This window comes from Vanellus vanellus, assembly GCF_965231255.1.
Source record: "Vanellus vanellus genome assembly, chromosome: 3".
Classification (NCBI taxonomy): Eukaryota; Metazoa; Chordata; class Aves; order Charadriiformes; family Charadriidae; genus Vanellus; species Vanellus vanellus.
Genome location: NC_138907.1, coordinates 5,149,059 through 5,166,150, shown reverse-complemented (window position 1 = coordinate 5,166,150; position 17,092 = coordinate 5,149,059). Strand labels below are relative to the sequence as shown.

The 17,092-nt window shown below is 37.0% G+C and overlaps 1 protein-coding gene across 1 annotated transcript; it reads right to left on the bottom strand.

Moving 5' to 3' along the window:
• Positions 1 to 1,177: 1,177 nt before the first annotated feature.
• On the bottom strand, positions 1,178 to 16,822 carry PAPOLG (poly(A) polymerase gamma; the record flags this gene model as incomplete). The annotated part of the gene is made up of 21 exons (XM_082480223.1): positions 16,761 to 16,822; positions 16,615 to 16,681; positions 15,872 to 15,953; positions 15,679 to 15,788; positions 14,384 to 14,437; positions 13,195 to 13,306; positions 12,419 to 12,508; positions 11,659 to 11,797; positions 11,430 to 11,502; positions 11,227 to 11,347; positions 10,830 to 10,914; positions 10,360 to 10,413; positions 8,177 to 8,296; positions 7,739 to 7,848; positions 5,267 to 5,388; positions 5,011 to 5,180; positions 4,002 to 4,108; positions 3,688 to 3,926; positions 2,716 to 2,787; positions 2,070 to 2,126; positions 1,178 to 1,276 (listed from the first exon to the last, which is right to left on the bottom strand). Exons 1-21 carry the CDS (start codon positions 16,805 to 16,807, stop codon positions 1,178 to 1,180), a joined length of 2,130 nt encoding a protein of 709 aa, XP_082336349.1. The 5' UTR covers positions 16,808 to 16,822.
• Between the last annotated feature and the right edge of the window lie 270 nt (positions 16,823 to 17,092).

The following is a 17,092-nucleotide window of genomic DNA, read 5'->3' as shown; positions in this document are numbered from 1 at the left end:
GCACTGCCCCCCTGCCTTACATTGGGTTTAGTTTGTTAAGCAGATCCCACCTGCATTAAAAAAAAAGAGACAAGAAGAGACACAGAAGATTTTCAATTTCTCTTTGAAAGACAGTATTTCACAATACATACAAAAATACTCTGGAAAACACATACAACTTCATTTACAAAAAGCACCAAATTATAAAGAAATTACAATAGAGAGGTAGCATAACATTTTTTTCATACGATCAGAATTTCTCCCCACATCTCAAAAAAACCCTAATGCACTTAACTGGGTGTTATCAGTTATCAGATGTTAAATCAGTGTTATCAGTTTACAGAACCAGACTTAAGACTACTACAAGTTTTCACATAACCATTTATAACAGCTTTCGGGATTTATTTCAAGACTGCAGCTTGCAGGTGGGTAGTAGTGTCACAACTGCCTCGCCTGTTGCAATGTTTAAGTGCATCTTCAGCTGCGTGTTCTGAGTTTAGCTTTACTACCCAGTGACAACAAAAAAACAAAGACGAGTCTCATGCTGGAGCAGTCTTAAGACAAAAATCAGATAACGTGGCATAAGACACATCTATCATCTCCATACCTTGGTAGCATCCTCTGCTGCATTTTCTTCAGTATGTCAATTATTTATGGGCCTCCATGGGAGGCAATACTTGTGTAGTGCATGGCTGTGCTAGACAGTGGAAAGGTACTAGCTGAGGAAGCTGAGCACCATTGTGATAGATGCACAGGAGTGTGTGTGCCAAGCAGGAAAATAATTTAAGATAAGAACAACATATGCACATGAACTAGGAAAGCACAAATGAGTACAAGCATGTTCATACATACTTGAAACCAGAATATGGTTGCAGTGACCAGCTAACCCTGTTTATATACACTCTGAATCCAAGTCACAGGACAGGTGGGTTTTTTTGTGGCTTTTTGAAAAGCTCTTTCAGCTAGTGACAGTTAAGACTTTTAAAAAGACTAATAAGGATAACTGTTACAAGAATATGCAAAGAATAGTTCAAAGGAAGCAAGCATCTAACAATACTATAAAATAAGACCATGATTTTAACTGGCCAATTGCAGTTCGGCAACAGTAATCTTCCATATTTTGTTAGTAACTACAATACACATTGAAAATATGGATCACTAAAGAAGCGATTATCATCTTTACCTGAAAAGATACTGGTTACCCGTTAAGGGTAAGTTTGATGGATCTTTTAATAATACGAATACTGTTTGTTGGAACAGGAGATGAAGAATCTGGTAGTTCTTTACTGGAAAGCCTCTACAACACACAAAAAGATGCCACAGAAAAAAAAAGTTCTAAATTCATTAATTCAGAATGAGCAGCAGATAAAGAATGTTGTTATATTCAGCTAGGAAAGGGTTTATGTACTGAAACATTATGGCCCAACCCCCAATATTTACACAGAAGGATTTTTCCCCCACACCACTTGTTTAGTTGCCACCAGTTTACAGAGGAAGAGCACTTTCCCCCTCTGTACACTTCCTTCCTGGCATCAATTGAGATAAATATACTCCCGAGAAGGGATGAAGTTGCAAGTTGCTCAACAGCATAATAGAAGCAGCTACCATTCTTCTCAGATCCATGGAACAGTGTCTCTACTGTCCAGATTACTTCCAGTCTTATAACCCTCAATTTCAAAATATTGTACATGACACGAAAGAATTAAAGCCACTTATACACTTCAAAGCTTCCAAGTCTGGTCACAGAAGTCAGTACACAATTATTTAATGAGATCTCAGATCACCTTATAGAAGATCTACAAAATGTACAGACCTTTTTGCTTAAGAAAAAAGCAAATCAGGAAACAAACTGTGTCAGTGTTTAAGAGCAGGGAAACATGTTTTTTCAAGTCAATAACTTGGAAGCTTTGGCTTCACTTTTGTGAGTAAACCTGGAAGGTCATTGTTCAGCTATACAATTTGGTAGAATGATAGGCAAAAGCTTATCACCTAGTTAGAACCACCAAGTCTATAGGTATTAACAGTACATAAGTCTTTGTACATAAACTGAAATTCATTACCTATGAATACAAAGGCACAATAAGTAATACCTGTGATCTTGATGTGTTGATAATTGGAATCAGCATGGGTTTTCCTCCAACGACACCCTAAAAAAGCCAGAGAGGATTCATTAGGCAGCATTGTCAAATTCATGACTTGAGAGACAGTGAGGTCTGACAGCTAGGATACTTAAAAACTAAATACATACGTGCATCGACAACCTCAACCTCTTTTTTTTTTTTTAAGCCCTATAAGCACACATATAGCTTTTCAGGTATTTCAACCTTCACTTTAACAACAAGACCACACCTTGATTTGAGAGTGTGCCCTCAAGAGTTTATGCTTCAGTAGCAAGCTACACTAAATATAGAGCTCTTTATCCTCCCTTTGAGAAGTGAAATGCTTTAGTCTTTATAGTAGTTTTAGTTTACATCAATGAATCAAGTGGTTTTTAAAAAATAAAATCTGATTTCAAGCATGGCAAGAAGCTAGACACTACCAAATCATCTAGTAGTAACTTTCAAGAGATAGGTCATACAGGTGCAATATTTGGGTAATGAAGACTGAAATAAGTTAAACTAAAAAGCATATTTTTGTTTACATCAATAAACATGTAGAATATTTGTGTGAAGTAGTCTAGGAACTAAACAATCCATTCAGCTTTTAGTCCACTGAGTAAAACTACTTCAAAATTACGTTTTCTGTAGATCTTCGCCTGACATCTTCTGGATTGCCACCATCTTTGAATGCTGAATCCTGGCCAGTTAACTAGAAGAACAGAATACACAGACTCAAAATTATTGCTATGCTAAAGTTAACTTAATCTATGGGTACAGCTTCTAGTCAACACACTAAATGTTGTTTTAAGAATGTCCACAAATACATTTAGACAAGACTACCATTACCCATGCAGAATCTCAAGCCTCTCAAAAAAGTCTGACTACCCAAACCTTGAAATCTGTACTTGAAATATTCAATACTAGATAACAATTCTTCAAGTTGACTCTTTACAAGTGTCAAAATTGAGCTTTTTCTAGTTGTTCTTTGCCCCTGCCTCAAATCAGAGGTGAAGACACAAGTACAGCTATGTAAGGAGATTTATATAAAGCAGTAAAGCAAATCAAGCATTAATCTAAAGCTTCCACCAAAACAAGAGTTAACAAGCAACTCCACAGTGTCATTTCAGCGGTAGACAGCCTGTTGAGTAGGCTGCTGATTTCTAAGGCAGCAAAACTACCAATAGGCATTCAAAAATCATCTGCCAGAACAAGATTAGCTCATACTTTTACACTTGTAAGATGTATCCTCTTCATTTTGCAGACAATTGTCTTCTGAATTGTTTTAAGTACTGCTTCCAAATGAGCCAGTTCATTTAGCAATTGGTCAGTACAGTAACATGTAAATACAGCATTATTTAGAGACCCTGCCACCAGACCAGAAACGGTCACTAGTGGCAGAGCCTGGAAAAAGACTTGTTTAATAGGTATACATTATATCCAAGACAATTTCTCATATCTACATCTTAGTAAAACTATAATTACACCTAAAATCTAGATTCCTGAATCCACTGGGGATGTATATATGCATGTCTTCTCGGTTATTTCATTTATTCTACATCAATAATTAATACTGCTTCAAACCCTCCCTGGCCTAGCCCCCCTCCCTTACCTTTTCTCTATCTCTTGTTTTTTTGGGGCATCCTTCTGACGTAGTTGGAGGACATCCTTTAGAGGTCGTTGAATAAGGTCGTTTAGGTGCAGCATTCTTAGGATCTGTAATTGGGGTCCCACTTAGTTCATGCTGTCCTTGGACAAAGTGTGCTCTGAGTTCAGAAACTGTGTTACGTCCTGGAATGGTGCAACCAATTGGAGGTCCCGATGTTCTTATTGCAACTGTAGCCTGCATTTCTGGAGGAGACACTGAGCTTTTAGAGTCAGCAATGAAATTAAAGACTGCATTCCACCCATTACTTCAATACATACTTGAATCAGTAACAGGAACGGACAGTCCCTTAGACACTGATGGCACAGCTACATGAGATCTCTTCTCTCTATTGTTACCACCATTAGATCTCTGATATACAGCATTTCTGTAAAAGTCAGATGCTAGAGTTATAAAATGCTAGTCTGTGAAATGCTATATTTAATTTCCAGAAAGCTCATGCAAGACAAACATTACCTTCTTAGCTCATTGTCACAGCTCTACTAAACACCACAAACTCACAGGCAATCTCTAGCACAAGATCTTCATTTTGCTGAACTTCAGGCTGCGTATTTAAACCTAAGCATTTTCTTTAGTGAGTCTCTACATACTGGTACTGTTTTCCAGCTTGGTATATCCAATAGTCTGTGCTGCTTTTAATGAATGTATCTGCTCTACCCATACAGGCACTCATTTTTATTTTTTTTTTGCATGCTACTCCTACAGTACCAAAAAGTCTGAACACAGCAGGCACTACACATTGGGCTACTACTCTCAAGATTACATATTCCCCCTGTGCTGAAGTAGCTTATGGACAAACAGACTTCCCAGGAAAAGAGAGACACTTTTACTGCCCGAGTTCTCATACTGCTCCACTAAGTCAGCAGCAGCTCTAGTGCTTCTGTGATCAAGATCAGCACTTCATTAGAAGTAAACAGTGCTAGGCATTAACTATACTTTTGGTTAGAAAGAACACAGTTACCCACACATAACCACTCTGGTTTCAAGTTACACCTAACCTAAGGTGATTTATATTCAAGACCAAATAATTTCCCTTATATCAAGTTCTTCATTCCTATGTGTTCATGTACATTAAATTAACATTTGCAAGGATTTAACCCATCTCCCACCGCGTGCCCAAAGGAGAAGCCAGCTTTGCTCCTGAAGATTGTTAGAGGCCTCCATATGCTTATGATCCAAATAGATTTAAACAAGAAAACCTAGACCTCATTTACATCGTGAGTCAGTTAAAAAGCAGCTTCTTCACAGTTCTAAGGTTATGGTGCTAACCTTTCTATCTCTGCTGTAGAGGTGTCCGATTTAGATATCTTATTTAATGAAGAGGAATTATATGGTCTTCTGCAGTCTGTGTCCCTGGAACTGTCCAAACAGCTTCCATCTGAACAAGTCCTTTTGCACTGAAGCCCACTAGCATTTTGACTAATATCTGGCGTGCTTTGCTGAAACAGTTAAAAAAAATAATGAAGCCTTCAAGTAATTATTAAAACAAAATAATATTGCCAGAAGAGCCAAATTATTGTTATACCTTCTTTTTTTTCTGTAAGGTTTCTGCAGGCAGAAAATAGTGGAGATGCTTTCTCTTCACATGAGCTGCCTCAATCTTCATACCTTCCTTTAGCATGTTGAGGTTGTTAGCCTGCCTGTAAACTAACACAAAATTTAGTGTTGTAGTTTAGTGGGCATGTTTGCATTAGGTATTTGTCAAAGTTACATATGGTTTCTTTGGAAACAGCAAGTATTTAAGTCAGTCCAGCCCAAGTGAAGAGCAAGAAGTTTCCAGCCTAACCAAACACAAAATGCTACCCAAGCACCCCACATATAGTCTCAAGAAGATAAATGTGACCTACAATGCTTATTTCACATCCAGTACAGACCAGATATGTAAGAGCTATTTAAGTGCAAATATGCATTTATGTGCAAGTTACAGCTGTGGTTTGCTAACTGTGCAGCTCACATGCTGCTGAATTGTGAATAGAGAGAACTCATATTTGAGTTGATTTTAGCCAGGAGATAATACTCCTTAACCATTAGTTTTCTGGTTGACAATAGATCTAGAGGACTTAACTGAATCAACTGAATTGTGCACAGCTGATGAGAGACCAGACACCTTACTCAAGATTCAGACTAATTTGATATTTACAGTGGTGACATGTTTTTTCATAACAGTTCTGCAACATCATATAACTTCTCAATAGTTTAGATATTAAAATTCTGTCTGTCCAAGAAAATAAGACTGGATTTTAGGGACATCTGACTTATCAGAATCACTACAATTTAAACAGGTTTTTCTTATCTGTCTGCAAACAGCCTTTTACACAACTTAACAATACTATACTAGCACAGCAGTTATTACAGGATTAAGTCACATTTAGATAAAGTCATCTAACAGGCCTATCACAAGCATAACTGGAAAGTCAGCTTACTAACATTCAGAATGGGAATCAAAGTAAAGACATGCAACAAAAAGGCTTACAAGTCTTTCTACAGGACACCTAGAAGTCAAAAGCACAAACGTGAACGTTCACACCAATATGAACAGTTGCTTCAAAGTAAATTCAATAATGTTTTACGTAAAAGTGAGATAAAGTTCACTTAACAAAAGCCTTCCCAACAGTGAGCCTTATGTTTTTGAGCCCATCAACCTGAAATTAACCTTCGCCCTCTAAAAATATTCTCTCAAATTCAAGGCACATGATAAAAGCTTTTCTTGCTTTCTTACACATAACTACTGGTCACTCCTACTTTTGCCAAAGGATTCCACACCTCAAGAAATACCTTTTCTGTTTAATCTCTGTGGAATCAAACCCTGTATCTGAAACGTACTATGGGCTGTGCTTCACTAAACTAAGAGCACACAGCTATACTAATATAGTTTGTGCACAGAAAAAGAGGATTTAACATTAGTTCTAGCCTCTTAGCAGTACATAAACCTTGAAGTAATTCACATTTGCCACAACATTGAAACACACTGCCACTGGATGTAGCGTACAAGACGAGCACAGATAACAGTGCCAAATCTGAGAAAACCACCCTGCCTGGCTTGAAACTTGGACAAGAGTTTTGATGCATTTTTCTGTGCTTTTCTCATATCCTAAAGCATAAGCCAAAAAGAAGGTCATGTTTTACTGCATTTATGTTGTCTGAGCAAGACAACACACAGCTCACACTCATACCATGCATATGCTCTTCATCAGTGCAAACATCTAAAGGAGTTCACTGTTTAGAACTCTGTCCAAACACACTTGTCACTTCAGAAGAGTAACCCTATTTCCTCAGGGTGAGGGTGACCGCACACGTGTACTTCTGAAGGGCACATGACCAGTCAGCTTGGGAAGAAGTAAACAGATTATAGAAGAGACCTATACTTTCAAATGACTCCTCACACCCAAACCCCTTTATTCTAGCATTATCTAACACCACTTGCAATACTACTTTATTTCTACATCTATCAAGATTAATAATGGAAGATGAACATGAAGGTTCACATGCAAGACTGGATGTAACTACAACGGAACAACTCACTGATACAATCCCAGAACTTTGAAAGTCATACACAAACTGTTATTTTGGAAAAAATACTGTCAACATGCATTAACATGCTTATTTTAGAGCCTGATAGAGTTAATTCCCACTTTGAAAGTTCAGCAACTAACAAATGCTTGACAAGTGTAGCTACACCCAGTAAACAGATGTCTTTTGGCTTCACATCTGACTGTCCACTTCATGAAATGCAGTTCCTTTGTGAGCACATTTACTATGGTCTGCAGAACTGTTATTTCACATATGGTGTATGACTATAGTACACACTTTTACTTTAAGATGAACTTACTTTTCCAAAGGATCAAAATGGTACATTTTTGAAGCTAATCTTCTATATGTCACTCTCTATAGCAATATCTAATAGCTAGTACTAGAAGGAAGCATAATTCAGTTTGTGAAGCAATTTCCGCTAGAATAAAAATGAAGCCCTACAGACTACAGCAAAATATAGGCTTACCTGTATCTGTGAACGACTGTATAACATACGTTAAATCAATGTTAACACTTTCTGCATTTTCCACTTTCCTGAATACAATTCCAAGAAACCACATTGACACATATCCGCTCCTAAAAAGACAGATTCACAAATCATTTATGAACAGTTATTTGGATGCTAGTATCTACTCTCAAGAAGGAATTAAGCAAAACAGTTTAGTTTTACACAGCAGTTAAAGGTTAGAGTCAGATCATACTTAAGGTCTCAGAGTACTTCTCTCTGAAGTTCTCCCTTTAAAAAAAAAAAAACACTTACATGTTCGGAACCTGCCTGTCAGAGCTTATACCTACGAAACAGTAGATATCTATCTGAACATCTCACAGATGAGCTGAGGTTAATGAATATAAACAAGTCATAATACATTGGCTAAACTATTTCAGAAAAAATAATGAAGCTCACTGTTTATGGAGTCCTTGGTTTCCAGGAAAAGACTGTGGCTTTACATGTGCAAGAGTTATAAATTCATTCCTCTCCAAGTTTCCAACCAGCACACGGATTTTAGATTCGACAAGGCCAACCCTAATAAGAGCAAGAGATATTTACTCATTTTTAACTGCATCCAGCACAGTAATTACATGCCTTTTTATAATACATGTTAATACAAAAATGCTAACCAGTGAATAAGTAGTAAGTTTCATTCAGCTGAACAGATACTAGATTTGTTTCACAAACACTCTAGATTGAGACTTTTCCAGTGATATTTCAGCTTTTAAGTTTCCAAAGACAGAGGTAAATAAGTTTAACTTGTACTTTTAACAGTTCAGATATGGTTCAACCCAGAACCAATGATGAAAATATCAACTAGAAGCAGATCCCAGAACCATTGGCTGCCTTTTGAAGTGCAGCAAAACTCCTTTTTACCCCAAAGATTAAGGGGAATAGTAGTTTAGAAAAGGCCCAAGCACAACTATTCAATTACACTTGAGTAAAGATGCAATTCTTCCTGCAGATCAATTAGTGGTAAAAGTTTTTCTTCTTGCCAAATTGAAAAATATAGTTCTTTTAATAAACAAATTATCTAGTCACCACAGTCTCATCAGAAACTTACCCAAGAAATTAATCATGACCATGAAGGATTTTTATTTAAAGTACTGGCATTTTACCCTTTTTACGTAAACCATGGCTAACTCTGAAAGCAGTCAGAAATCTGTACATTCTTCAAAAGCATCTTATGTTGATGACCAACAAAGATGTGCTATCTATTCCCAAATCCATTCAAGAGTTAGTGAACTAAACTTGTTCTTACAGCAGACAAAGTGAAGTTTATCTTCTTTTTAGTTTTCCCAGATGCAAAACTAAGCCCCATTTGCCTCTATTTCTCTCACTGCGAAAACATCAGCTTTTACTGGAACCACAATTTTCCTCACCTTTACGGTGAGATACAACACGCTTTGGTCACTCATTTCTTAACAATGAATACCGTTGCAAAGTTAAAAACAACACGCATGTTACTGTGCCTTAATTCCTCACCGTTTCCCCTTATTTCAAGATTCCCAGTTAGTCAGCAAATTCACATAGGTTAAAGAAGGTATTATTGGTATATCTCTCTTGAGACCATGACAAATATCATGCCATAAGCTGTCATTTTCTCTAACTACAATTGAAGTGGTTGTCACATTAAGTTTCACAAAGTAGATCAGCACTCCTGCAATTTAGGTATCCACTACCAAGCTTGCTGAAGGGATCCATTTCAGCAATAAACATAAGATGTCTGAGCACACTGCTACATTAAAACTTAGTAAATAAAACTTATTGGCATTCAAACGCTCTGTGCTGACTGTCAGGTTTCATCCAGATTAAACAGCCCTGTTTCACTTCATTGGAGAAAAGTAGGCACTGGAATAGGCTGACTACATAACCAGAACATCGGGTACAATCTAGTCCTAAATTAAATATTACATCCAGTAAGAAGTTATGAAACCAAATCTAAGGCTCTAGAACAGTGGTCTTCAAAGTGGGGGGGTAGGGGCTGTACCCCAGGGGGTACACAAGACAATCCACTGGGGTACAGGAAAAGAATATTAGAACTTCAGTAATGCATATGTGACTTGTAAATAAGTAGACATGTATTGCAAGTACGTGTTCAAGAATTTTTTGCTAATAGGAGTACACGATGAAAAGAGTTTGGAGATTGGTGCTCTGTAAGCCAGTAAAAGACCTAGCTCTCCAGTGTCTGGAAACACACCTGGCTACATCAAGTAATCCCTGTTTGCTTCAGTCTCTGCAACAAGGAACATCTTCCTAGCTGCAGTAGTGTTGGGTAAGCAGTCTCCTTAGACTCCTTGCTCCTCCAGATGATGCAAAGTATCTGACCTTCAGGCATACACACACTAACCCTCTTTGTTCCTTCTCATCATGACTCAAATCTTTAGGTTAACTTCTTAAACAGCAAGACTTGTTAACTTCCCTTCACAAGAAAGCTTTTAATTTTGCTGGTGAACCGTCTACTTCACTCGGCAGTATATTCCTTGCCTAGTTGCACAGTTTAATACTTCATTTGTTAATACAGTTAACAAAAACGAAGTGCGACATTGAATTGAGTTTCAATTATGTATTGAATTCATATTTAAAGCAAAACTTACCACTCTAAATAGTGCTCTTCAGTAGAAGCACTAGCAGTCAGCACAATATAATGCCTAGAAGAAAAAAAAATTAATATACTAGCTCAGGACTTATATATATTCCTTCAGCTGAAACCAAAACTGCCTTAAATGTATAGAATGTCACTTCCAGACACGACAGATTATATCCTGTATTCAGCACAGTGTTAACTGAAGAAAAACTGATTACATCCTTTAGAACCGTTCTGCTACATTCTAAATATCATAGTTGATTTCTTCTAAGAAAAAACACCTGTGTTATGCCACTGATGCTGGTTTTATATCTTTCCTGTATTCATCGTCACCAAAATTCATATTACTACCTCCAGTTTCTGAAAAACAAACGTTAATGCCATCTCCTATCTAGACTGCAAGTTAAATCTCACTATGCTAATGTCCTGGTGTGAGGTAAGTAAATAATTTCAAGTTCAGACAACAGATCTCATACATACTTGTACTTCTGAAAGAAGTTCGGTGGTTCAAAGAGCTTTGACCAGTCTGATTTTCCTTGGAGAATCTCATTTGTAACTGCAAGACCTACAATTAAGGTTGAAAACCGTATTACCATTTTGTTTAAGGCTAGCAGAGCATGAGATAAACCTTACAAGATAAAGGTTTTGAACAGTAAGACAGATGAAAAACCAGGAATTTCCGTGACACAATACAGGTCTACTATAACAGTTCACTGTAAAAGTGGTCTCTTATGCCTGTTGCAGGCATACTTCCCAGAGGCCTACTCTGGCTAAAAGAGCAGAACACCTCATGGAATATAACCAATTCAGATAATGTGGTTTCATATGGCAAGAATTATACTTTTTAATCAGTTAATAAGCATGGAAAGAACTTTACCGTATTTGAACTCCTCTACCATTACCCCTCGCGTTGATGTAGATACATTGTATGCAGAGTTTTGCTGTGGATAGGCTGGGGTGATGATAGGCATCACATGATATCGGTCTGATGGGTTCACCTATGATGTTAAAACAATTGTGCTTAGTATCAGTTTAGGTTAGAAGAAAGTTTAAAGGCTTCCAAATTCAATGTTTACTTACCCTAGGGTCCCATACTGGTAAATTAAGATTGCTCTCTTCGGGTTGTTTCAGCAATACAGGATTTGGCCATTCCCTATATAAGAGAAGCCAGTAACTAACTGTCCATTTAAAACTCCACCATGTAATCCACAGTAGGATTGAATGTTATATAAGTGATTTACATTGACAAAGAACTACCTCTAGAAGTGTTACTTCTTTATGCAAAATTAAAACAAACAATAGCTCTTACCATTTTGAAAAAACCAAGAAGAACTTGTTAACAAGAGTAGAAGCCAAAGCGTTTGGATAGAGTTGACATGTTTTTGCTACTAGCATTGCCCAGGAAACCCCACCAAGAAATCCCAGCATGTTGGAGTAAATGCCACGTCCTAGAATAGATACATTGTAGTTAGCCTGTAGTCTTTCAAAACCCAAGTATATTCCTTCAGATTTACAGCACCAACTTTACAATCTATACAATACTTAGTACACATCAGCCTCAAAGTTTATTATTTTGGCAGTGTAATGAGGCCAAAATAGTTAGTCCTTACAGTGATAAGAGAAAGAATCATTGCCACACCACTTCCCAAAATACTGCTAACTGAAACTTGCCTGCACTGCTACAGCTTCACTCCAACTTCCCTTAAAAAGAGAGTTCTGCCATTCTTCCTTCTAGCACTCGCTTTAGCCATGTGCATCAACAGTATTTCCTTATTCCTTATGTATCGAGCTTTTATACTTAACTTGGCATTTTTATCATTTGTAGTAAGGTACCCAATAAGCAACACAACACCTTGTCTTGTAGGCACTCCCCTCCCCACTCTATCCCCATTAAAAAACACATGTTCATGTGGTAGATTCTATACCTTGAATTTAAACCAAAACCTGTTTTTAGTATTAAAATTGTCATTTAAACAGTATCCAAAGCTGAATTACTTCTAACAGTCTCATTTTTTCAGAATTAGATGCCTCTGCAAACTTTAAAGACCATGAACAATCACATTACTCACGTTTTGCCCACAGTTTAACTGCACGGAGCGTGAGCTGGAAGTTCTCTTTATTAGGCACTAGATGTAGTATTTCATCAGTAACTCTGCAGCCTGTAAGAAAAAAAAAAAAAAAAAAAGTACAGCAGTTCCTATAACCAGTACAAGCCAGTTTTATGCTATACTGGATCAATAGCTCACAGTTTAACATTCAAGTCTATGAAAACAAGTTTGGATGACTTGCTTTGTCTTACCTTAAAAAAAAAAAAAAATATATAGATTACACACACCATTCAGTATCATTTCAGGTAACTGGTGCCCTCGACAGCTTTTTTTTTTTTTAAGGCAGCCTTTCTACAGGAGTCCAAAAGCTAGGTTTCTTTCAACAGCCAGGAAGAATTAAATCAGTCCATGTTAAACAGTGAGCACATTAGACTTCAGATATTTTAAATATATAAATATTTTATTTTTTATGAACTATAACACATTCTTCTCTATCAAGTGCTCTACCTAGTCATCCGAAGCAGTTTCTGAGGCAAACTGGAACAATGCACGCACCCTGATCAAAGAAACATGAAATACAAGTCTATCTAAACACACAACTCCTTGAAACTTCTAAATTTAAGCCCACTTGCCACCTCCTCAAAACATGTACATTTAAGGCCACTTGTCAGCTCCTTAGATCTCAAGTATATAGGAGATCAGTTTCTGCATCTTGTACAGAAACTTGGGTTGCATAATGTGCATTCTATACCAATTTTAGTAACACTTTCTTTTTAAAGATGTGTAAATACGCTTACCATTTAAACTCCGTATACATCTTATATCCAGGCTTCTCAGACGCGAGTCATCTCCAAGATCAAGATTATCAGAAACAGTTTGCATAGACAGTCTTGCAAACACAAGATCAATCTTAAGAGGAAAAAGCAAGCCAACTGTGAGTTAGAATGTCACACTGTTTGTGAACAGCACATTAGTGGGGGACAATTAGTCAGGTCTAAAAAGACTGGTTAACACTTGTTTTTAGAATTTATATGACTACAGATACATCTCCCAAAAGATTTATTTGCCAGACAACTCAAGAAAACTGCTAGATATTCCATATTTTTGTCTACAAAACCTTCATTGCATCCCCCCTTTCTTTTTAAGCTAAGGAAAGGAAGGTGGTTTTTTTTTTTTAAGTTGAAAAGATACTCTAAACTTAGAACTTCCATTAAAAGAGAACTTAAAATTAATCATAATATTAAGATGTAAGTTCAATCTCCTTAACTATACTTCAGCAAAGGAGAGAGAGAGTTTTCTTTATGCAATAAGCCCTTTTGATCCTGAAGAATCTGTTTTTTAGTAGTCTGAGGCAAGAAAATTATTCTGTGAATGTCTGTACCACATAAAGGCCGCAAGAAGGTCATTGACTAAGTGTCTTCATGATAGTGATACCAAGCAGTAACTTCCTTAGGTACTACAGTGTGCAGGTCTATTCACTGTATAAGATGTAATCAAGATACAAGGACTCCTGCAGCTGACAGACCGAGGCAGGACTCGAATGATTACTTTTCATTTTCCTGATGGTTTGTCTTCATAACTGCTTCATTTTTCATTTGCAAAAAAAAAACCAACCACTTAGTCTGCTCACATGATTCATACAGTGAACTACACTACACGCAGCCCTTTGCGGAAAGCTAGCTTGTCAGAGATAAGAAGAGTTAGCAAGGACACTGCCTCTACTCCCACTCCGCACAATCCTTGTGAGATAAATGCTACTCAAGAAGCCAGGCTTCCTAGGGGCTTATTTTCCTATAGGTTCCCATTCTACTGCAATGTATTCTCTCGGGATTGGCTGTAGTCAGGTTTTTCAATTACAGTTAACTGAATATACTTTAAGATTACAATAACCTTCCAACATAGTAGTCCCAAGTTGCTGGAAAAGGTATCCTATTTCAAAGCAAGAAAAAAAAATTACCTACTTAAAGAAAAAATTGAAACACTTACCTCAATGCCATGAAACTCAAACTTGATAACTGGCACATAAGCATCTTCAACCGCCTGTAAAGGAGAGGATAACTGTGTAAGAAAACATCTTCTGCTACTTTTTTCATAAAAGATGGTACAATACAGAATTTACACTGCTAAACTACTCGGTATAAAGACTGAATTGCTTCCGAACCAATTGAATTGTTAATAAGCTACAAGCAGTATAGCACTAATACAGTACTAACAGTAGCTTTAAGAAGTTGTTTAGCCAAGAGATTCAGAGGCTGATCATGTATTTTAATGAACAAACATTGCACAATGAGACATCAGTACCAGTGGTTGTAAGGTACTCACCTTGGTAGTGAGGAAGAAAAGACATTTCTGTAGCTATCTCACTACTAGTTAACATCCAGAGAAATTAAAAAATTTCTGTCCTTATTTGACTGTGTGCACTAGTCTCTTGTATATATATATATATATATTTTTTTTTACCATGCCTGAGATACTACCAGCTACTTTATGGGACAGTTTTCAATTTTGTAGACCACTTGTTAGAACTGTGCCACAGCCCACTGTAACTCTGTTTCCAGGTGATAGTCATCTAAACAAAGGCTTGTTAGCTATGCATATGAAGTCTTCCAAAATATCTGCACCAGGAAGACTAGGGTAAGAGAAACATTTCTCAGGAGTTCAGTTTCACATGCGAGGTATGCAACATATGCACCTGAGGGTGATTTTACAAAGCAGTTTTATACATTCACAGCACAGCTCCTTTTAACTTTATGTGAAGCTGATAGCATGCATCCCTTCTGCTAAGTCTTGGGCTGAGCAACCAGAGAGGAACATGACCAGTGAAGAATGAATTAGACATCCTAAAGTACATTCAGAGGAATTTCATGGTAAAGGTATTGACAGAATCCTTTCCACATCACATTCAACTTCCTTAGTTTTCAGGCTGCCCTTCCTCTTCCTGCATGCAATTACCTCATTTCCAAGCCCCTTACTACATCTAAGATTAAAGAAAGGTTCCTGGGGACAACCTTGCTTTTTTATACAGCTGAGCCACTCCCAAACCATGCATAGGGGAGAAGCATATCACAAAGATTCTTACATGATATACAGTCATTGGGGAAAGGAACCAAAAGCTTGACTTCAACCTTTTCATGCTGCATAAAATAGTATTTTAGAAGGTGCTCAGAAACAATTTCTTTTTTTATTTTAGTTTGCAAGACATTCACTACTAATACTAGTCTTTAGCATGAATATTCTTATTGTAGAAGTTGCACAATCTATCAAGGAGAGAGCTTACTCACCCTTAGATTTTTTATTTTCTCCTGATGTTTAAGTTTTTCAAAGAATGACTGAAAAAAATCCGATCTTTCCACATGTCTAGGAGCAACACAAACAGCATCTATGTCAGCACCTGCAAAGAGATTCCATTTCTTCTGTCATTGTTGAAAGTCACTTTCAACCATTACAACTATGACCAGACAATAAAAGTTCTACCTTTAGTGTGCACTCCAAGCCTGTAAGAACCAAATGTAAATATTTTGCCACCAACATTTGCTGCTGCTGAGGGGGGAAGATTCTGTGGGTAGAAGAGAAAGAGTTTACTTTAGAACATAAGATACACATTAACCAAGTTTAACTAGCATACAAGTTATTTAGAAAGACTACAACAGCCTCCATAAACAATGTCTTCTCACTTCTGCACTCAGTTGTTAGTCTAACAGACCAATACTGTTTTTTCTCAAGTGAGTGCTTGCAACTCAAAAAAAAAAACCCAAAAAGCTGAGTAACATAGCAGTCCTTTCATTAATTTACACAACTTAAAACCTATTATTAGTCTTCCCTGCAGCAGATGCACTAACTTAACATAATCTAAGAGCTATACAAAAGGCAAGTCTAATGTAATAATTTCCAATTAGATTGAGTGCTGTAGGCTGTTTGCAGCAAAATTAGTGCCCATTTACCATCTATCTCACTCCACAATATATTGTTTCAGCTTTGTTAACTGCTACAAATCAACTGATAGAGCCATTTTACAAATTTATCCAGTGCCCCAAAGACTCCAAGATCTTGACCTGAAGTATCTTTTATACACAATTTCAACAGCATTTACTACATCTCTACTTGATACTTCAGTAAAGTTAGAAGTCGAACTTCAGCATAAGTCCTAATTGTACAGCCACTAAAAGAAGTAAAAAGGCTCCAGGTGTTTTGATAAGAACATACAAAAAAATCCTTACCTTGCTCTCACCAAGTTCTGAAATCCATTCTTTGACCAAGTTATTCAGTTTACTAAGAACAACCAGCCTGTAAAGAAAACTCACGTTAAGTTTGCCTTAAAAAAAAAAAAACCAAGAGTTTAACAAATTTTACACTCTTCTTATACCTGTGATTCTGTTCTTCCTCATCTTCAAATACCCCAAATGGTCTCATTGCTTCAACTAGCTTTTGAGTCTGAATGCAATCGATATCATTCGGAGGAGCCAAGCTAATGGGAGGGGTGATTCCATAGTGCCTTTGAGGCTGGTTCTGCAGCCTAGAAGTACTGTGGGATAAAATAAAATACTAAGACTTCACAAAAGAAAAAAAAAAAAACACACAAAACCCCACAACTTACTAGAAAACACCCTTCAGCTTACAGGTTTTCAAATCAACTTCTGCTCTTTTACCCAGCCTTAACATAAATAAGAAAAAAAAAAAATCTCACTTATGGTTTTT